Source organism: Chrysochloris asiatica, unplaced genomic scaffold (assembly GCF_000296735.1).
Source record: "Chrysochloris asiatica unplaced genomic scaffold, ChrAsi1.0 scaffold00314, whole genome shotgun sequence".
NCBI classification, from domain to species: domain Eukaryota; kingdom Metazoa; phylum Chordata; class Mammalia; order Afrosoricida; family Chrysochloridae; genus Chrysochloris; species Chrysochloris asiatica.
Window position 1 is genome coordinate 1461787 of NW_006408832.1, and position 21638 is coordinate 1483424.

At 52.8% G+C, this 21638-nt stretch overlaps 2 protein-coding genes across 2 annotated transcripts; both read left to right on the plus strand.

Moving 5' to 3' along the window:
* Positions 1 to 2247: 2247 nt before the first annotated feature.
* On the plus strand, positions 2248 to 7747 carry GAL3ST2 (galactose-3-O-sulfotransferase 2). The gene is made up of 5 exons (XM_006875236.1): positions 2248 to 2365; positions 3463 to 3574; positions 5893 to 5979; positions 6549 to 6816; positions 6929 to 7747. The coding sequence occupies exons 1-5, from the start codon at positions 2248 to 2250 to the stop codon at positions 7745 to 7747; spliced, it is 1404 nt and encodes a 467-aa protein (XP_006875298.1).
* A 7479-nt stretch (positions 7748 to 15226) lies between these two features.
* Positions 15227 to 17374, plus strand: NEU4 (sialidase 4). Its single transcript, XM_006875237.1, has 3 exons — positions 15227 to 15427; positions 15608 to 15863; positions 16479 to 17374. Exons 1-3 carry the CDS (start codon positions 15227 to 15229, stop codon positions 17372 to 17374), a joined length of 1353 nt encoding a protein of 450 aa, XP_006875299.1.
* Positions 17375 to 21638: the final 4264 nt, after the last annotated feature.

The following is a 21638-nucleotide window of genomic DNA, read 5'->3' on the forward strand; positions in this document are numbered from 1 at the left end:
TCACACCTGAGCTGGCAGGTGAGCTTCTTTGGGGATATAAGTTACTGATCAGGCCAGCTGGCCACACCCTGACCTTGCCCACTCCAGCTCAGACCCCTGGGAACCCACAGCAGCAGGGCACTGGCTGGGCACTTGACTTTGCTAGCTGCCCACAGCCATCACCAGGTCTTGGGGCCGGTATGCCATCGGGGATGGGTAGTAGACAAAGGTAAGGTAGAATGAGCTGGTGGCTTGGTCAACCCCTTTGGGAAAAGGTGGTTTCTGTCTTAGGTATGCTGAGAAGCAGGAAGATGAGCTGTTTTGTCTTTGGAATGAAATCACTTTGGATTTGGGGGCCACTTGCCACTCCCCCCTGTTCCTGCTTGGCTTCAGATGGTAGGGTTGCTGGGATATTCCTTATGTTGGGGCCGTGTCCCTCGGTGAGGGGGCGGCTCTTTGACTCAGGAGTGAGGTGAGGGCCCGGCTGGTGGAGACTGGGGAGACAGTCTGGCTGCGCCTCTGCGCCCGCTCCTGGATGCCATGGGCACCGTGTGGAGACACTTCAGGCACCTCCCCAGGTTCTGAAACCCCGGTTTCTGAGGCTCTCTGTGAGTCCATGCCATGGGGGTATTTTAGGGTGTGCACGGGCAGTAAGGACTCTGGAACAGAGCTGTGGAGCAAGCCCCCCCACCCTGCCCACTGGACAAGGAGTACCTGCTGTGGACAGCACAGCGGCCTGGAACTAGGCAGCTTTTCTTCCCGGCTAACAAAGTGGGATATTTCTTCACATTTTTGTTTTCAGTTGAGGGGTGTGGCTTGCAAAATGCCTTGCATTTCCTTGATCTTGCTCATCAGTGGTTTTGGGAGGCCTGTCTCCCACTCTGAGATGTTGGTTTCCCTGCCTTTCCCAGGGGCTCTGCTTTTCCTGGTAGGAACACACACCAGGGAAGCCCATGCTGAGGGGTGGGAGGCTATAGGAACTTGCCATAAGGGTGCCTCCCACCCTCAATGGTGTACCCCCACCCCACTTTAAAGCCAAGGTCCCAGGGCTCCCCAGGGTCACCATTCTGCAGTCTGGCCTGGGGGGGGGATGGGTGGCTTGTGGCTGAGAGCCCCAGGAGGGGGCACCCCCAGAGTGCAAGCTCCCCGCCTGGGTTCCCGTGGGATCAGTCACCGCCATTCTGACCTCAGGGCGAGGATCGGGCATCCACTCCAGCATCTGGTTCCTTCCGGGTCAGGTCAGGGTGGAGATGGCAGTGACCTGATCCCACTCCCTCCAGCTGCCTGTTCTTTTGGGCACCTCCCACTTGTTTATTTTCCTGGGCCTACCCGGATGCTGGCAAACTCATCTTCTCACTGGCCCAAGGCAACAGGGAGCCAGGGGCATGGTTCCGGTGGGGGATGAGCCTGCATACAGTCCAATGCTGTCTGCCACAGGTCAGCGCTGCCCAACATGGGGCGGCCTTGTATGGTGTTTTTTGAACAGGCACCCAGGCGTCCCCAAGTCTGGACCCCAGTCCTGGCCTCGGTGCCTGTAGCCTCAGGAACCTGTATTTCCTTTTGGGTGAGAGACTTCCCCTGGAGCATTGGTCATGGAACCAAACCAGTTAAAGGCACCCCTCATCGAGGTTGGGGTGACCCAACTTTAGGCCTGGGGCTAGGGGCATCTGGCCGCTGTCTGCTGGGCCGAACTGTAGTGGCCACATGTTGGCCAGATGGAGGATCCAGGAAAATGCCTGTTGGGGTCACAGCTGACTGAACATCAGGCCTCTCTGATCTGTCCTCAGAGAGAAAATGTGACCTGCCATGTGGCAACCCCCTAAGTCTGAGTGGGGGTTCGTGTCCAGGATTCCTTTCCAGGGCAGTAGCCAGAGGCCGGCTAGACTGGCTTCTAGGGGTGGGGCTGTGCTGGGAGGACCTGGAGGAGAGGTCTGTGTGGGGGCTTTTGTTAGGGGTGGGGCTGCATTGAGAGGACCTGGAGGAGAGGTCTGTGTGGGGGCTTCTGTTAGGGGTGGGGCTGCATTGAGAGGATCTGGAGGAGAGGTCTGTGTGGGGGCTTCTGTGGCGTCACTAGAAGGTGTGGGGGTAACTACACCCCTGACACGGTTAGAGGAGGTAACACCCAAACGAACTGTGCTGGCAGCCATGGGTGGGGAGGGGAGGGGCTGCCTGAGCAGTGGAGTCACTCTCTTCCCCTTCCCCCTTCCCACACCTTGACCAACGGAAGAGGGGAGGGGCTTCAGAGAGTGGGCTAGCACACTGGGTGACATGGTTAGACCCAATGATAACTCTGCTGCCAAGGAACAGGGCCTCCACACCAACAGAGACAGCGAGACTTTCCCAGGGGCGGGGCCAAAGTGCACCAACCTGAGCTCAGGGGCCCAGGGTGAGCTCTTCGAGCACCCACAGGGGGACCCAACCTGTCAAGGTGGAGTGAAATTTGTGCCATTTTCACAGAAGGGGCAGGGGTTGTCCTTCTGAGCATAAAAACAATTAAAGAAAGACTTCCAGATACACTAAAATAGCTTTAGCATAATAATATAGTAACAATTATAATAATAATCTGCCAGTCGTCTGTCTGTCTACTGCAGTGGCTTATGTGTTGTTGTGATGCTGGAAGCTATGATGTTGTTGTTGTTGTTGTTAGGTGCCATCGAGTCAACACCGACCCATAGCGACCTTATGCACAGCAGAACGAAACACTGCCCCATCCTGGACCAGCCTCACAACTGTTGCCACGCTTGAGTCCATCGATGTTGCCACTTGGCCAATCCATCTCACTGGGGGGTCTTTCTCTTTTTCTCTGACCCTCCACACTACGAAACATGTTATCCTTCTCCAGCGACTGGTCCCTCCTAACAATATGTCTGAAGTATGAGAGACAAAGTTTGGCCATCTTGGCCTCCAAGGAGCACTCTGGCTGCACTTCTTCCAACACAGATCTATTGGTTCTTTTGGCAGCCCATGGCACTTTCAATATTCTCCTTCAACACCATAACTCAAATGTATCATTTCTTCTATGGTCTTCCTTAATCACTGTCCAGCTTTCACATGCATATGAGGCTATTGAAAATACCATGGCTTGGGTCAGGTGCACCTTAGTCCTCAAGCTGACATCTCTGCTTTTCAGCACTGTAAACAGGTCTTGTGCAGCAGATTCTGGCATTTTAAATCCCAGCAGGGTGACCCTTGGTGGACAGGTTTTAGTGAGCTTCCAGACTCAGACAGACTAGGAAGAAGGAGAGGCAGACCACATCTGAATGGTTAGCCACTGAAAACTTTGGAACAGCAGTGTAAGAGTGTCAGATGTAGTGCAGAAGATGAGCCCCTTGGGTTGGAAGGCATTCAAAATACGACTGGGGAAGAGCTGCCTCCTCAGAGTGCAGTTGACCTTAATAACATGGATGGCGTGAAGCTTTCTTGACCTTCATTTGTCAAAGAGACTGTCTTTCCCCAAGTTGATGTTTTGGTCTTCTGCCAAAGATCAGCTGATGAAGGTCTTTGGATCTACCATTGGGTTCTCGGTTCTGTTCTTCCGAGCCCTCTATCTCTCGTTGTGGTTGTGCCAGGCTGCTTTGTCCGCTGTGGCTGTGGAGTAGGTTTTGAGATGGGGAAGTGAGAGCTCTCCTACTTTGTCCTTCTTTAGTAATGCGTTGCTCCTCTGTTCTCTGGGGTCTCATTCTTTCCCATATAAAGTTGGCGATTCGTTTTCCACCTCTTCAAAGAGTGATGTTGGAATCTGTGCTGGGATTGCACTCTCTATAGATTGCTTTGGCAAGTGTTGACGTTTCCACACCTTTAGTCTTCTTATTCATGAACATAGCTTAGTCTGCCATTTCTGCAGGTCTCTTTCCGTTTCTTGTAGGAGATCAAATACAGCAGTTTGACCCAGTCCCTGGATGCACTTTGTTGCTGTTAGATGCCGCTGAGTCCGTTTTGACTCAGCCACACCATGTGCTGACCAGTCTTGCATCATCCTCACCCTCGTTGCTACATTTGAGCCCATTGCTGTAGCCACTGTGCCAATTTGTCTTGCTTCGGTTTCCCTCTTTTCAATGACCCTCTACTTCACCAAGCATGATGACCTTCTCCAGATGTTATTGGGGTGGAGCGGTCCCTGATCCTTCAACAGAGAGTCTTTATCTCTGCTAGACAAGAACCATCAGGTTAGATCGACAGAGTTTCACACAAGCAAAACATATAAAGATTTGTTGAGGAAAAGATCTGTCCAGAGGAGACCAGGAGGGCCCTAGACAACACTAGCCCTCATCTCCCGGCACAGAGGGTTTACTGGGGCCTAAAAGGTCTAAAAGGAGCTCTGGTAGCGTGCTAGTTACGAGTTGGACTCATTTGAAAGCAGTTCGAAACCACCAGCTGTCCTGTGGGAGAAAATGAGGCTTTCTGTACCAGTAAAGATTTACAGCTTTGGAAACCCTATGCAGGGTCGCTAAAGTTGGACCAGATTCCATGGCATACCACCACCACCAAAAGGTTTTAAGTGGGAAAAGGCATCATATTGATTCATAGGGGTAGGTGGCGAGTCCTGGTGTGGCACTGTAGGATAAGCATCCAACCACAAGTTTGGTTTGAGCCACAAGGTTGGAGATTCAAACTCACCAGCCACTCCTTGGAAACCCTATACAGGGTTGTGATGAGTCAGAACTGACTCAACGGCACTCAACAACAACAACAACACTAATTGAATGTGTATGCAGAATCAAGATGGATTCTATTACAAAGACCTCTGGTAGGAGCAGACAAAACCTATTCTGGGATGTTGAGCATACATAGTCCTTAAAGACCCTGGTTCAAACCCTTTCTAGGGGTTGGTGTTTTCATTTGCCCCAGCAGAGGTTAGTCCTTTAAAGTTATTCCTAGGGCACTGGGTAAACCAGTCTGGGTTGCAATACATCTTTACAAGGTAGTAAAATAAGGAAGTTTTTATAAGTGGTGTTTCTTAATGGCATGCCCTGTCTTGTTGGTAAGTACCGTGGAGTCAGTTCCGACCCATAGTGACCCTGCACAGGGTTTCTGAGGCTGTAAATCTTTACAGGAGTAGAACGCCTCTTCTTTCTCCTGAAGAACTGCTGGTAGTTTTGAACTGTTGACCTTGAGGTTGGCAGCCCGACTCGTAACCACTATGCTACCAGAGTGCCTTATGCCACCTTACAAGGGAGTAAAATAAGGAATTTTAATGGGTGGTTCTTCTTAATGGCATGCCCGGTCTTACAAGTGAGTAACATGCTGCATTATTATGGGTGGTCTTCCTTAATGGCGTGTCTTGTCTTACAAGGGAGTAAAATGCAGCATTTTTATGGGTGGTATTCCTTAATGGCATGTCCCAGGATGTGACTGTTCAGCTATGTGCCCTGAGGAAGAGGTCAGAGCAAGCATGGGTGAGCCAAATGAAGAACTGATGCTTCAGGCCAAAGGCACAGCATGTGCAAAGGTCCTGAGGTGCTGTTTGACGAAGAGGTGACTGGAGTCTGGGGAAGGGGAGAACACTCAGGTGTCTCTGACAGGGACCTTTGTCCACTCCCTGGTCAGGCCTTTGAGGGTCCCTTCCATGCCTGCCATCCCCTGACTGCTTCTCTTCCACTCCACGTACCCCTGGGAGGTGCTGGGCTTGGGGGCCTCCTTTGGGTCTCAGTTTTCTGGGCTCGGCCTCTCCAGGCGCATGAGCTATGTGTTGGGCTGTGTTGGTGTGTGTGTGTGTGTGTGTGGCGGTGCAGGATCTGATTCCCTCCAGGGCACACAGTAGGCGTTCAGCCCCAGGGTCACACGGCGGTGTGAGACCTGACCCATGCTGGGAGCATGTGGCCTCTGAAGCCAGGGTCTGACTCACAGGGGTGTGAGGGCTGGTGTGGAGTGGCTCATCCTACGCCCCTGACTTAGGATACTCCCTGTCCACAGGTACTTCCAGGGCATCTTCATCCTTCTGGCCTTGACCCTCGGCCTGCTGGCCAGTTTTCTGCACATGGACATGGGACTGCTCACACCGTGAGTCCTTCATTGGCCCCGAGGGTCTGGGAGGCCATCTACACCTTCTAGGAGCAGGGTCCTGGGTCCCCAGCGTGCCTGCTTTAATGGTCCCTACCTGCACTGTGGGGGGTCTCTGGTGGCTCACACCTCCTTCTTGTGAAGGTTGAGTTGCAAAGCTGTGTCTCCATTTCTGTGGGGATGGGAGACCCTCAACCAGTGAACACCACCAGGGAACAGAGGGAGAAATCCTGTTCTGTACCCTGTGGGTCCCCTGGGGCTACAGGGCTGGGGGGTTGATGAGTTGCAGGAGGCATGTATGGGGCAGGGGCTGGGGCAGCTGTTGGGCTGGGGTTTATGCACTTGGGTTGTAGGAATGGGATACAGGGTTGGGGGCACATGGTGGGTGCGAGGTTGGAGGCACAGGGCTGGGGCACAAGGTTTGGGGGTGTAGAGTTGGGAGCTGCTGGATTGGGGCACAGATCTGGGGCCTGAGATGGCAGCTGCTAGTTTGGAGGCACAGGGTGTTGGGGGCCCAGGTTGGGGGACACACCATCTCTCTGACAGATAATCAGTTCTTTCACTCCCAGCCTGACCCAGAGATCCCCAAAGCCGCCCATCACCCACATCATGTTCCTTAAGACGCACAAGACCGCCAGCAGCACCATCCTCAACATGCTCTTCCGTTTTACCGAGACGCACAATCTGTCCGTGGCGCTGCCCGAAGGCCAGCGCCTGCACCTGGGCTACCCGTGGCTTTTCATGGCGCGCTACGTGGAGAGCGGCAAGCCGAAGGGTCCTGGCCAGCGGAGACACTTTCATGTTATGTGTAATCACCTGAGGTTCAACCTGCCTGAGGTGCGGCTGCAGGGGCGGGGGTCTCTCGGCACTGGGGTGTGGTGGGCAGTTGTGGGGGTTAGGGGTCACCCCCAGGTGAGTTACCTCATTCTCTCCCTCTGTCCCCAAACAGGTGCAGAAGGTCATGCCCGAGGGTACCTTCTACTTCTCCATCCTCCGGAATCCTGTCTTCCAGCTGGAGTCCTCCTTCATCTACTACAAAGACTACGCACCAGCCTTCCAGGCCCCCAGGAACCTGAGCGCCTTCCTGGCCTCCCCGGAGACCTACTACAACGAGAGCGTCAGCCTGAATAACGTCTACGCCAGGAACAACATGTGGTTTGACTTCGGCTTGGACAACAATATGTGGCCAGAGGATAGTTACGTGCGCAAGTGCATCGCCGAGGTGGAGCAGAACTTTCAGCTGATTCTCATCGCGGATTACTTCGATGAGTCCATGGTGCTGTTGCGCCACACCCTGCGCTGGGACCTGGACGACGTGGTCTACTTCAAGCTCAACTCCCGCAGCCAGCAAAGCATCAGCAGGCTGACGCCCCAGGACCAGGAGCTCGCCAGGAAGTGGTCTGCGCTCGACTGGCGCCTCTACCAGCACTTCAATCGCACCTTCTGGAACCGGGTGCACTCGGAACTGGGTCTGTGGCGTCTGCGCAGGGAGGTGGCCCTGCTGCGGGCCAGGCAGAGAGAACTTATGAGCCTGTGCGTGCAGGATGGGGAGCCCAAGAACAAATCCCAGATCACCGACCTGCAGCTGAAACCCTACCAGTCCGGAAAGGCTGACATCTTGGGCTACAACCTTCGGCCAGACCTGGACAATGCCATGCTCCAGCTCTGCCAGAGGATGGTCATGCCAGAGCTCCAGTACATGGCTCACCTGTATGCCCTGCAGTTCCCCCACAAGCGCCCTAAGAACATCCAATTCCTGAAGGATTAGGGCTGGCTTCGGGGAGTCCCCTAGGCCATCACCTCCATGTTGCCTGGAGGCTGGGCAGTTCCTGGTGCTTATCACAGGGTTGGGCAGTTGGGAGACCCAGCCCTTTCCTTGAAGGCATCTGTGAGGGACCCTCCCTGGGGTCCTCCCCCCACCCCCAACTCCCAGGGCAACCTTAGGGTGAAGACCCTCAATCTAGGGCAATATGCAAACCGGTCTGGAGATGAGGGGATTCAGGACAAGTCTTATGAGGATAAGCAAGTGAACAATAGCTACTTACATGTTTACATACCAGCCATTCAAAGACTGTGGACTTAGAGAATCTGGACAGGTCTGGACGCCTGCTGTCCAGGGAGGACAGGAGCCCTGATAGATGGGGCTCACACCAAGCAGTCCCCCCTGGACCAACAGAGAAGGCAGAGCTGTTCTCATTGCTGCCCTGTAGCTCAGCCATGGGGGCGGGGGCTTCCTTCCATCTTGCTGTGTGGGACCCCAGTCCTGAGAGCCTGGCTGAGGGTGCCTGTGTGTCTAGGAACATCTGCACAAGAAGACAAAAGGGAGGAGAACCCTCAGGGGAGTCAGAACCCTGACTGACTCTAAACACCCCAGGTGATTAGAATAGGGCCCCGGGGCACTAATTTAATGGAGGGAACTTTAGGAAGACTGGGTGTTCAATGAGATCATTACAGATAGTTAACCAATTTGAGAATAAAACTTGGAGACTGAAGAAATTGCCTCTAAAATGCAATGAGTCATGAAGCTAGGTGAGTAGTCACTGCTGGGAGCTGTGGTCAGCCAGGAGAGTTCCGTTCCTCTCCATCCCCAGCCCAGGGACAGCAGAGCCAAGCCCCAGAGTAAGTGGAGAAGGGACCCAAAGCCAGGGTGGGCCAACATGGGGATAACCGGAGCCCCAAGAAACAGGGTGATTTGTAACCATTGCAATGATTTGTTGAATGTAAAACTGATGATTTGCCCTGTAAACCTTCACTCAATTCACAATAAAAGCTTAAAAATAAAAGAGAGAAGAGAAAAAGAAACAGGGTGACGAGTAAGAAACCAGTCCAACAGACAAGAAAAAGTTGTTCTGAGGTAAGGACTCAGCAGGCTGGATCAGCTGTCTCCTCAAAGAAAGCGGGACCCACACCCTTAGTGGGTCTTATGGATCGAGTTATGTTTCCCTACCCCAAATTTGGAGTCCTGGTGTGGCTCTGCAGGATAAGTACTGGACTTCTAACTGAAAGACTGATAGTTCAAACCTACCAGCTGCTCTTTGGAAATCCTATACAGAGTCACTATGAGTTGGAACTGACTCAACATCACTTAACGACAATAACAAACCCCAGTTTACGTTTGAGTCCCAATCTCTGGAAGCCATAATGTGATCTTGTTGGAAATAGGATCTCTGATACATTATCACTTAGTATGAGGTCACAGTGAAGTAAGGTGGGTATTAATCCCATGAGTGGTACTCATACAAAATAAGAGGCAGACAGAGAGGAGGAGGGTGGCTGTGTGAGGACATAGGAACATCTGGTACCGCTTGAGACAAGGAAGAAACTTCCCTGAGAACCAGGACAGGTGAGCACTTGGCCCTACCAGCACCCAGAATTTGGACTTCCATCTCCAGAATACGGAGAAGATGAATTTCTCTTCTTATGAGCCACCCACGTGTGGCCCTTTGTTACAGCCATCACAGGGAACTGACAGAGCGGCTAACTGTGTCAATCCAAGAAAAAGAGGAAATGTGGATGCTCCTGAATACACGGATGTAATCTCAGGGTGAGAGAGGCAGAGCTCAGCTGGCCACATGGGACTTGTAGCTGCATGAACGTTATAAGAATGAAAACATAGACAGTATTCCCAGCTGCCCAGGAATCAAGGAAATGAGATTGCAATATAAATTTCAGTATCATTTTTGTTTTTTTTTAATGTACTTGTTTTTGACGTACTTGTGACGTACTTGTCACAAGATAGCCCACAAAGACAATGGGTTCTCGCAAGCTTGTGAGTGGTCATCTAAGGTGTAACTATTGGTATCTCCTGTCAGGAGCAAAGAAGAATGGAGAAAACCAGAGACACAACAATTAGTTCAAAGGGTTAATAGATCACAGGAGCCGAGTCTCCAAGACCCTGAGACCAGAAGAACTAGATGGTGCCCGATCGCCGCTGCTCACAGCTCTGAGACAGATCTCAACAGAAGGGCCTGGATAGAGTGGGAGGAAATATGGAACAAAACTCAAACTCATCAATCAGGCTTACTGGTCAGAAACTGCTGGAACCCCCGAGACTATGACCCTTGTCGTTGTTGCAAAGTGCTGTCGAGTCAGTCCCGACTCAGAGCATTTCTGAGGGGTGGCTGGTGAGTTTGAACTGCCAACCTTGCGTTTCAAACCGACCTTGAGGTCCAGTGCTTAGCCTATAGGGCCACCCCAGGGTTCCTATGACCCTGAGACACCCTTTAGGTCTGGAACTAAGCTCACCCCCATGGCTCAATTTTCAGCCAAAAGGTAGACAGATCTATAGTAAGATGAACAATAACACCGAAGAGAGACCCTCTCCTTAGAGCCAGCAGTCCACCATCTGAGATCAACGGCAAACACAGGGTGAAGTGGGAAGATGCCTGGGATTGGTAAACACAGGGCAGAGTTGGGAAGATGCCTGGGATTGGCAAACACAGGGCAGAGTTGGGAAGATGCCTGGAAATGGCAAACACAGGGTGAAGTGGGAAGCGTGCTCTCACGTGGTGGGGATTGCACAAAACAAAATGTGTGTGGATTGTTGAATGGAAAATCAATTTGCCCTCTATACTTTCATCCAGATCAAAATTAAAAAAAAAAAAAGAACAAGAAAGGAAAAAAAAAACCCAAATTGGTAACTTTTCTGGAAGGAAATTTGGAGAGATTTATTGTTACGGTGTTGGTAGTAGAGATTTTGGAAACAACCTGTCTAGGTTGTCCATCAGAAAGGAATGCAGTCCACCCTCTGGGTGCAGAGTCTGTCAGAAATGCCTTTTGGGAGGGGCATTCCTAGCATCATCAGTTCAGAGCTGTGTGTCATCCCAAAGGGATGGAAAGGAAGGAGCAGCCTGGGGTGGATTGAACAAGGGGTCTCTAGATGAGGAGATGCCTGTTCATTAAGGAATTGTCCTTTTAGACTGGGTGGGGATGGGGGGTAGAGGTTGGAGTGATGCGCTTGCAAGCCAGATGGGAGCTGGGGCTGGGAGAGATCAGCTGGCATCCTAATTACGACTTTGGTGACAGAGTAAACTGCTGTCCCTGAAAGCCTGTGTGGTGCTTTGCTATGGCAGCCCTGGGCCATGTACAGGTGCTCTGGGTGGGAGGGCAGCAGGAGAGGACAAGTTGTGTCCAGGGGAGCAGACAGAGCTGACCAGAGGAGCCACATCCTGCATTGTGATTTCACCTCCCTCCTGGACCATCTTTCTATCCCAGCAGAGAGCTAGTCTTCTGTCTTAACACATTCTCATACTTGGCTGACTTCATGAACTTGCACCTCAGTGCTTGGTTTTAACAGTACAGCTGGAAGCGCGCATTCAGGGGCATTAGCGACATTCGTGATGTTGAGAAGCCATTGCCGCAGCTGCTCTGCCATGCAGCAGGAGTCCCTACCCTGCGTGAACTTTCAGTCACTCACCTCCTTTCTGGCTGAGAGAATGGTCCCCACTCCAGGTTGGGACAAATGCTTCCTGCTTCCCTCAGGGCATCCCCGCCCCCACCCCTCTCCAGGAACACTGCTGGTTCCGGTACCGTCTGAGGGCTACTTGGCAGACCTGTCAGGGGTCTGCCTTTGTGTACCCATTCACCTGAGCACCTGGCTCTTTGCAGGTAAGGTTGTCCTGTCACCTGGCTCAGGAGTGAGGGTCGGTCATCCCCCAATGAATCTACAGGGTCCCCCTTTCCTTCTTACAGGAACCTCTGCTCAGACAGCTGGCCTTGGATGGCCTCTACTCATGTCTGCTCTTGGTTGGCAGAGCACAAACGGGCAGGTTATGGGGTCATGGCTCAGGGTACAAGGGTCTCCACACAGCAGCATGGATGGCAGCGTCTGCGTAGTCCTCTCCTGTTCTCATGGAAGGGAGGAATCAGGGGAGCAGCTGACACGGTGCCCTGCTGACCACAGCCCCCAGCTCAGCAGGAGTGAGTCTCCCATTTCCCTGTGTTGCCACTGTCTCCTGGTGCCCTTCTAGATCCAGCCCCTCTTCTGTGACCCACCAGCAGGGTCCTGATGCAGCTGCCAGCCCCATGCCCAGACAGTGAAGCCTTGTCTCCTTCTGCCTGGGGGTTGGACCAGCTGCGGCTCCTGAAGATGCCCAGCGGCCAGCCGGGCAGTAGGCAGTTCAGCTAGAAAAGCCCCTCTTGCCTGCATCCCTGCACCTGGGCCTGGAAGCCAGGACACACGGCCAGCGAGAAGCCCCTTCCTGCCTGGGATTGCCCTCCCTGCCTGCATCCCCATCCCTGGACCTGGAGGCCAGGACACATGACCGGTGAGCCCTCTCCCTGCCTGTACCCCCTTGCACCTGGGCCTGGCGGCCAGGACATGCTGTTGGGGAGCCCCCTCCCTGCATACCCTACCTCCACCCCCCACCCCCCTCCGCTCTGCCCCTGGGCCCTGGACTGAACTGGCCCAGCCTTGAGAGATGTAAAGACCAAAATTTGCTGATGGGGGTGACAGGAAGTGACTGGGGCTGACCTCGTGTCTGGTTGCTGGAGCCCAGACAGGACCAGTAGGGGCAGAATGTAGCTGCAGCCGGGGGGGGGGCTGGGGTCCAGGAGAGGGAGGGTCTCTGGGGAAAGTTCCATCTGCTCCCTGAACCTCAGGCCCTCCTCTGTGATGCTGCCCCTTGGAGAACATCTGTGCCCCGGGAGGCTGCCCTACCCCCAAGGAGGGCCAGCCTGGGAGGGTACATGAGCATTTGACCTCAAACACCCAGGTTGATTTACAGAGAGGCTGAGTCTGGTCCAGTGAAACCTGGAACCTACTGAACTGGACATTGTGCAGGGCTGGCCTCCTGGGGAGGTATGGCTTCTGTGAAAATCCCAGAGATTTCAAGAGAGGTGGCAGAGCTAGGGACTGGGCCCTGGGGCCCCAGAGCTCTGTAGAGCAGTGCTGGTTGGTAAGATGCTCTGAGCCTCTCTCTCACCCGGTAGGCCTCAGCCTCCCCCATGTAGTGAGGGACACAGCTGGACTGTCTCTGAGCTTGGGTTGGCCTGGCCTCCTGCCTGCATCTGCAGGCTGCACGGATACCAGCTCCAGGCAGGGGGCCCAGCTCTGGAAAGGAGCCAAGTGTGCAAAGAATGTCCTATTTGTGGCCATCTAGCACCCGTGTCCAGCGTGGGTACAATTTCCTGTGACTGTTGAGCCTACAGCTTCCAGGGGACAGGAAGAAGCCCAGAGGCTGTGGTCATGAGCAGGAGGCCAGCCAGGGTGGATCTGAAGTGTCCACGAGTCAGCTGGGACTCGGTGGACTGCAGGGAGCGTTCTGTGGGCTGCCTATTGGCTGAGCCTTCCAGGGACAAGTGGTGCTGAACTGAGTGTGGAACAAAGTGAAGGTCTTTCCTGACTTGGGGAACCTCAGGCATGAGGATGTCCTCTTGGCACAGCTCTGCTGAGTCTGTGAGAGGCTGCTCTTGTTTTATATATGTGTTTGCATCCCTCCTCCCCGCTTTCCACTCAGTTCTCTCCTCCGTCCTCGGGTCTCCTTGAATTTGTCTTTGTCAGTGTGTGGGGTTTTGACCCTTGCCAAGGTTCATGGGGATCTTCATTCTCTATATCCCCTCCCTCATCACTGTCCGCACACATCCCTAGAACCTCCAGACTCCGGTAAACATCTTTGTCTCTGGGTGCCTGTGGATGATGGGGGCCGCCCCCAGGTTGGTTAGTGTTACCGCTGCAGGGGGCCGGCTCAGGGAACACAGGACTGGATGGTGAGAGTGGGTGAAGCTGGGATATCGGGGACAATTCTGGAGAAGAGCCTTTGATCAGTTCTGCCCTGCACCTTCTGCCTCCCCAGGGCACCAGGTCTTGGGGTGCCCCCTTCCTTCAGCTGTGAGCTCAGCCCTCGCATACAGCCCAGTTTCCCCCCTTGTGTGTGACCAGTGTGTGTGTGTGTGTGGTCAGGCTGGGGAGGGTGAGGATGTGAGGGTCTGTGGAGGCATCACAACTCCCACCCTACAGAGACCCTCCCTGCTTTGGAATTTCTTCTGTGGGCGGGCCGCTCCTCTGGGGTCCTGCTGACTACTGTGGCTATGTGTTGGCCCCACTCTAGCTCTGCTCTCTGGGGGCACACGTGGAAGCCACTTAGAGCACCCTGTGGAGTAGGTGAGGCTACTCCCCCAAGGACCCACTACTCCTACTTGCTCTAGAGCCCAGGTCCAACCTTGGGATCCTCTCTCTGAACACCCTTCTAGGTCCATCTCTGGAGGACACTCTCTGGGGCTTCAGTAGGGGAGGGGACCCACCCTTCTTGGGCCATGCCTCAGACATTGATGCTCTCCAGGTCATCCATGTAGCCAGAGGATAAGCTTTCCAGTGAGCTGCATGTCTTTGTGTGTCTGTGCATGTCTGCATATGGGTGCAGGTGCATGTTTCAGATGCACACACACACGTGTATATTCGTGTCTTTGCATGCATGTACACATGTGCTCAGATGCACATTTGTTTGTATGGATGGATGCCTCCACATATAGGTGTGCATATGTATCCATGTGTGCACATACATGTTTCCATGTATATGTGTGGATCTGTTACTGGTGAGCATCTGTGTCCTCATTACTATGTGAGTGTGTACACCTGTGTGTATGTCTGTGCCTTTTTATGTATCTCATATGTATATTGTAGGTGTCCCTGTGTATACACATGTCTCCATATATACATCTGCACACATGTGTTGGTGTACTTGCATGTCTCTGTGTGATAATTTCTATGTGAATGTGCACACACATGTGTCTTGTGTGTATTTCACATGTACTGGTATGTGCATGGGAGTCCTGGTGTGGCACTGGACAGTTAACCATAAGCTTGGTGGTTCAAGCCCATCAGCCATTCATGGAAAACCCTCTGCAGGGTTGCTTTGAGTTGGAAGTGACTGGACAGCACTTAGCGACAACAATAGTATGTGCCTGTTGTCTGTGGTTCAAGTGTCTCTCTTTCCACATGTATCTTGTGCCTGTCTTTATTCATCTTCTATAGCTCCTTGGCGGGCCCCTGTGTGGGGACACTGACTGAGCCCCTCCCTGTCTAGATCTCTGGGCTCACAGGTCCACTTGGGAGATCTCAGGATGATCTGGGAAGGGTCTGTGATGACTCTGGGCCCTGCTCCACCACCCAGTTCATCAAGGTCTGTGTGGTGATGAGGAGGAGCAGAGAGCCACAGGCACTTGGGACTCAGTGTGGAGTACCAGGGAGGGAAGGATTGTGAGGGGCACAGGGGCTGAGCCTCCCACTGACTGCACTCATCGCACAGGGATGGGGACCCCACGGATCCCTGCACGCACAGTGCTCTTTGAGCGGGAGAGGACTGGCCTGACATACCGGGTGCCTGCGCTGCTTCCTGTGCCCCCTGGGCCCACCCTGCTGGCCTTTGCTGAACAGAGACTCAGCCCCGATGACTCCCACGCCCACCGCCTGGTGCTTCGAAGGGGGACACTGGCCGGGGGCTCTGTACAGGTAAGGGAGGCTAGGGGGCTCTGTGTAGGAGAGGGAGTTCAGGGGCTCCATACAGGTGAGAGGGGTGCAGGTGACTCTGTGGAGGTGGGTCCTCGCCTTACAGAGGGCACCCAGAACCTGAAGCCCAGGCAGTGCCCAGTGGGCAGGTCCCGGTGTGAGTGTTGTCTGGCCCTGTTGTAGTGGGGAGGCTTGTGTGTGCTGGGAACAGCAGTCCTGGAGGACCATCGCTCCATGAATCCCTGCCCGGTACTGGAGGCGCGCACCGGGACCGTCTTCCTCTTTTTCATCGCGGTGCTTGGCCATACACCTGAGGCTGTGCAGATCGCCACCGGCCGCAACGCAGCCCGCCTCTGCTGCGTGAGCAGCCGCGACGCGGGCCTCACCTGGGGCGGCGCCCGGGACCTCACAGCAGAGGCCATCGGCAGCGCGGAGCAGGGTAGGCCGGGCAGGTCCCGGAGGCAAGACAGCGTGGGGGTGGGCGGGCAAGGGAGGGCTGGGGGTCCTGTCCTCCCTTCTGTCCACAGGGGGTGGGGAGAAGGCAACAAAGACGCAGTTGATTCTCCCGGAAAAAGTGGGTATGACCCTCTCTGCGGACCCAAGCCGGTGGCCTTGAATCCGAGCTTTGGTCTGGGTACCGACTCCGCCTGCCTCTTCCCACTCTGGGCTCATTGCTTTGCCCAGGCGAGAGTGGACGCTGAGGTCCTCTTTGCCCCCAAATAACGGCTTCTTTTCACACCCTGTAAACATGCGTCACTCCTCCTTAGGGTCCTCACAGCTGAGCACTGTGCCCCCTCCCATGGTCATCTGTCCACTTGCACAGGGGCTGGTGGCCTGTCCAGAACCCTAGTCAAGGGGGTTGCCTGGACTCCTTCTGGGTGGGGCTCCCAGCAGTGATCTTGCTAAGACCCCAGAAAGACGTGTCCAGTCCTAGAGGAAATGACCCGAGTGAGCGCAGGGAGAGGGCAGTAGTGGGAGGCTCCGTCCAGGGGCCACGCCCACTACCCTCCCTGCCCTCTGGTGGGTGTGGCCCTAACCCTAACCCATCCCCTAGAATGGGCCACTTTCGCTGTGGGTCCTGGCCACGGAGTGCAGCTGCGCTCTGGCCGCCTGCTGGTGCCTGCCTACACCTACCGAGTGGACCGTCGCGAGTGCTTTGGCCGCATCTGCCGGACGTCACCCCACGCCTTTGTCTTCTATAGTGATGACCTCGGCCGAAGCTGGCACCACGGGGGTCTCGTGCCCAACCTGCGCTCTGGCGAGTGCCAGCTGGCGGCCTTGGAGGGAGGCCCCGGTGGTCCTGTCCTGTACTGTAACGCCAGGAGTCCGCTGGGCAGCCGCGTACAGGCGCTGAGCGCTGACGAGGGCGCCTCTTTCCTGCCTGGTCAGCTCGTGCCCCCACTGGCAGAGACTGCCCGCGGCTGCCAGGGCAGCGTGGTGGGCTTCCCAGCTCCACCCTCCCGTCGACCTCTGGTGGGGGCCCAGCCGGTGGGTGCCAGGAGCCACCCCTATCCTCCACGCTCTGGTCCCCGAGTCCAGGGGTCCCGGGAAGAGGGTGCTGAAGACCCTTGTGGGTCAGCGGGGGCATGTGGGGGTGGCTTGGGAGAGTCTGATTCGGCCTCCAAGGTGTCGGCTCCGAGGCCCACGTGGCTCCTGTATTCTCACCCGACTGGGCGTCGGGCTCGGCTCCACTTGGGCGTCCGCCTGAGCAGGGTCCCACTGGACCCGCACAGCTGGACGGAACCCTGGGTGATCCACGAGGGGCCCAGCGGCTACTCGGACCTGGCGGCTCTCCCAGGCCCTCGTGTGGGTGACCAGGCCTTCGCCTGTCTCTACGAGAGCGGCATGCGGATCTCCTATGAGGAGATCTCCTTTAGCCTGTTTTCCCTGCGCGACGTGTTGGACAACGTCCACCCGGGGAAGCGACCGGCGCTCTGCCTGCCCTCCTGAAGGGCAGCAGGGACCCGGCGTGGGCCGACCGGTCCTGGCGCCTGCAGGAGCGCTGGGGCGACGGGCACGTCTCTGTTTGTCACTGGTCAGCGTGTCCTGCACCAAGTTCTAGTGGGTGTCTTTGTAAAGCACTCGGCTGGCAGCAGAACAAAGGCTGAACTTCCTCTCTTTGAAACGAGAGAGCTCACGGTCTCAGATGGGGGTGGTTTGGGCTCTGAACTGTCCACCCGCCTGCCTGCGAGAACATGCCCCAGGCTGTCCACCCACAAGACTGGACCTGGTCCTGAAGCATTTAACACTTGTACTACTGGCTCTTTCGTGGTTTATGCATGAGACATAAAGAGACTGTCCCCATGTCTAAGTCCACATCTCTGCCTTTCCTTCTGTCAGATAAGCTTCTCTAACTCCTCAGTCTTGATGCTGTGGCCAGAAGGAGGATGAGGCAAGAGGAAGCATGTGTCTCAGAAACACCATCTCATACCTGTTTGGGCCCCCACCTCTGTCTGAGGTTGCAAATGGGTTTGCAGTCCTATCCTTGCATTCCTACTGCTAGAGGAGCAGGGTGGTCCCTCTGTGAAGCCAGCAGACTGAGTGGGCGGGGCCTGCTCCCTGCACACACCCTTGTTTCCACATCCCAACCTGCTCTGGACAGGCCACGGGCTCTGTCTTGGTTATTCCCTGGGGAACAAGAATGGAAAAAAGTTAGGAAGCAGCACCAAAGTGGTAGTAGGAATGTGGGGAGAGGTAAGTTTCAGTTCATGGTTGCCTTCCAACCTGGGGGTTCATCTTCCAGCACTGTACTGGACAAGGTTCTGCTGTGATCCAGAGGGTTTTTATTGGCTACTTCCGAGTTGATTTTATTCTGGAAACTTCAGTGAAGCCTTCCACCATGGAAGACCCTATACCGTTCATAGAAATACCAGGGGCACAACTTCCAGCACTTTAGAAGTGTTACACCACCACAGTACGACAGCTGATGGGCCGGCCGTGGGGATCTATTCTACAGCGGCAGTGCTCTACTGAGGGACATTCAGATGCTTAGAATTGCTTTGTCATTACAAACAAAGCTTCACTAAACACCCTGGAACATATATCTGTATAAACTGGAATTTTAGTTTCTGTCACATAGATTCCCAAATGTAGGATAACTGAGCAAAGGGTCTTTACCTTTCACTTTCATGGATAATAGCAGTCCGTTTTCTCAAAAGGAATAGCCATTTCCTTCTCTCGTAGCATCTGAGAGGACAGCTATGACTATTATCCATCTTCTGACATTTTCCAATTTGATGGGTATGCACAAACTCCATCAGGTCATTTCTCAGGTGACAATGCACTTTGTCCTCTGCTTGTCTGTCCTGGATGTAGACTCATAAAGGAATGTGAGTTGTTTGGGTCTACAGTGGGATAAGACCCTTTCCTTTTGTGCCTGCTAATGTCCTCCTTCCTCTTCACCAGAAAACACCATTTTGCCAGGCCCCAATGCCATGCAGACTCTCCACTGCCATACCAGGCAGAGATGGAGATTCCTCACAAAGTTGTTATATGCACAGGAAAGGAAAACAAAGCTGAGTTCTGAGTCATGACCAGCTCAGGGCAGTACTATGAACAATGTGGTCAGTAAGTGTGGAGGAAGGTGGATTGTTCTCTGTACTAGATTTCAGACTCTGAGTCATTTATTAAGAACACTGATAAGATGGAAGAAAGGGAAGATAGCCCAGCCAGAGACAGACCTGTGGAGGAAGGAAGTAGGGAACTCTGACTGGGGGCCTCTTCCAGGATGCCAGGATTAAGCAGTTATCCATGAACAAGTAGAGCAATCATGATAAATACACTCAGACATTCTAGAAGAAGTCAGGCTGTGCAGCCATTTCAGCTTGGCTCATTTTCTTTATCTAGGTTGGTTGGCAAAATGCAGGATTCTTTCACAGGTGGATGGTGACCAAGACTGCTGGAACTCTACAGCCCCTTCTGGGTCCATCTAAGGGTGGTGGCTACATCTGGGATGGCAGAGTTTTGGCACAAGGATATATGTGGCTACCAATGAACTCCAAGAAGAAAAAAGAACAAGAAAATCACACTAAGTTTATTGAAAATCGCTGAAACCAAAAATAAGACAAAAATCTTAAAATTGGTCAGAGAAAAGGATTACCTTGAAAACAGTGATATTTAAATAGACAGTGGACTTCTTAGCAGAAGCAGTGAAAGCTGCAAGACAATGGAATTGTGCTGAACAAAAGTAGCTCCCAATCTAGAATTCTTAGGCTACCAAAAGTATCCTTCAAGCATGAAGGTAAATAATAACATTTTCAAATAAGCAAAAACTGCCTGAATTTGTCATCAACATATTCCCATTAAAGGCAATGATGTACATCATCACACTAGGAGGGTGGTGGGAGTCATGGACCACACTGACACAGGAGGTGATATCAAAAGGACCGTCTACAAAACTTTTGTGCAGTATTTCAGCAGAAATAGATTATACTTTATAAAAACATTCCTGCAGTTAGCTGTAGCCACAAAAACGTTTCTGCAAGCCTAGTTTACATGGATCAAAATGCCGGCGAGGCTAAAATTCTATGCTAATTTACTTTTTGAACTATAAGATCCACTGTTCAAGCCCACCAAACTGCTCACTGGAAACCCTGTGCAGGATCACAGTGAGTCGGAACCGACTTCACAGCACCTAACAACAAAACAGCAGTAACAGTGATTTTATTGACTTATTTTAAACTTTTTATTGTGAACTGAGTGAAGGTTTACAGAGCAGATCATCAGTTTCACATTCAACAAACCATGCACTTGCTTCACTACATGGTTGTTAATAGTTAACCACATTGACCTCTCTTCAATTTATTGCGTTCCTCTCGCTACCTTCATCTTTCCTCTGCTAATCTCCCTTTCGTATATTACTTGCCTTGTCACACATGTTAACATGTTTTCCTACATTCTTCTAAAGTTTTTATTGTGTTCTCCTTGCTTTCCTTGATCTTTCTAGCTATCTTTTGAAGGTACTTAATTATAATTCTTTTGAATTCTTTTTCAGTTAGTTCCATTACACTGTCTTCCTCAGAATGTCTTCTGGCTCTGCATCTTGGTCATTTGTTTGAGCCATTCTTTCTTGTTTGTTCGTGTGAGTTAAAATTGTCTGTTGTCTCGGGGACATTGTGAGGTTGTCATATTTATAAAAACAGTGCAGTTGTTGGACCCAGAGGGGAGAAATCTCTGGTGGAATCCTGAAATTCAAAGAGCTCATGAAGTGGTTGTGGAAGGGATGTGACAGCCAAATTCCAGGCCCTAGATAGAGTTCCTATTGGCCTCAATGTAATCTATGCTCAGGACACTCAATCTGGAAATGGTTTGTTGGGGCCTTTAATGGAGCCGATTTCAGTGTCTGTTAGGATCACAGGGAAATGGGGGCAGCATGAATGCTTAAATGCTGGCCTGGTAGCTCTGTGGGTTTTGTAGGTCTTGAGCCCAGCATTTCTGAATCCAGGTACCAAAGTGGCACTCCAAAATGGAGAAGCTGACCCTACCTCATACTGGTATGGCTCCCAACCACATGGCTCTGAACTTCTGGAGAGCAGGATTTGCAATGGGGATGGGTGAGGGTGGGAGCTGGCCATAGTTCTGGTAACTAGGAGTGGTGGTGTGCCGTGGAGTCACTTCCAACTCATAGGGACCCTGCATAGGGTTTCTGAGGCTGTAAATCTTTACGGGAGCAAAAAGCCTCATTTCCCTCTGGAACAGCTGGTAGTTTCGAACTGCTGACCTTGCTGTTAGTATCCCGACTCGAAACCACTACGCTATCAGAGCTCCTTGTTGTTGCTGCTGCCGGGATTAAGGCGCTTAATCCAACCTTTAATCCTTATATTGACTGATAACATCAGATTACATCATGACACACCCATCGCATTACATCATCACATAACCGTCATATTACATCATCACATAACCATCCCATTACATCATTACATAACTGTCATATGACATCATTACCTAACCGTCCCATCACATTATAACAAAGCTGCCAAGCCACTGAGAACCATGACCCTGCTATGTTGACACATATTTTTTTGGGGCACAATTCAATCCATGATGGAAGATAGTGAAAATTGGAAACATTTTGAAATTAATTATGCAAATGCTGCATAAAAACTTGTGGGATACAGCTCCAGCCAGCCTTAGAGAGGTATATGTAGCCCCAAAGTGCACACATTAGAAAAGTGAGAAGGCTGATTATCGTCGATCACAAGATATTTTAGGT

Excerpts from the sequence above, each read along its gene's own strand:
- NEU4 (XM_006875237.1), top strand. The coding sequence starts at position 15,227 with ATGGGGACCCCACGGATCCCTGCACGCACAGTGCTCTTTGAGCGGGAG. Across the intron at positions 15,428-15,607 it reads TGGCCGGGGGCTCTGTACAG|TGGGGAGGCTTGTGTGTGCT; the intron begins GTAAGGGAGGCT and ends GCCCTGTTGTAG. Across the intron at positions 15,864-16,478 it reads CATCGGCAGCGCGGAGCAGG|AATGGGCCACTTTCGCTGTG; the intron begins GTAGGCCGGGCA and ends CCCATCCCCTAG.
- GAL3ST2 (XM_006875236.1), top strand. The coding sequence starts at position 2,248 with ATGGTTAGACCCAATGATAACTCTGCTGCCAAGGAACAGGGCCTCCAC. Across the intron at positions 3,575-5,892 it reads TTGTCCGCTGTGGCTGTGGA|GTACTTCCAGGGCATCTTCA; the intron begins GTAGGTTTTGAG and ends CCCTGTCCACAG. Across the intron at positions 5,980-6,548 it reads GACATGGGACTGCTCACACC|CCTGACCCAGAGATCCCCAA; the intron begins GTGAGTCCTTCA and ends TTTCACTCCCAG.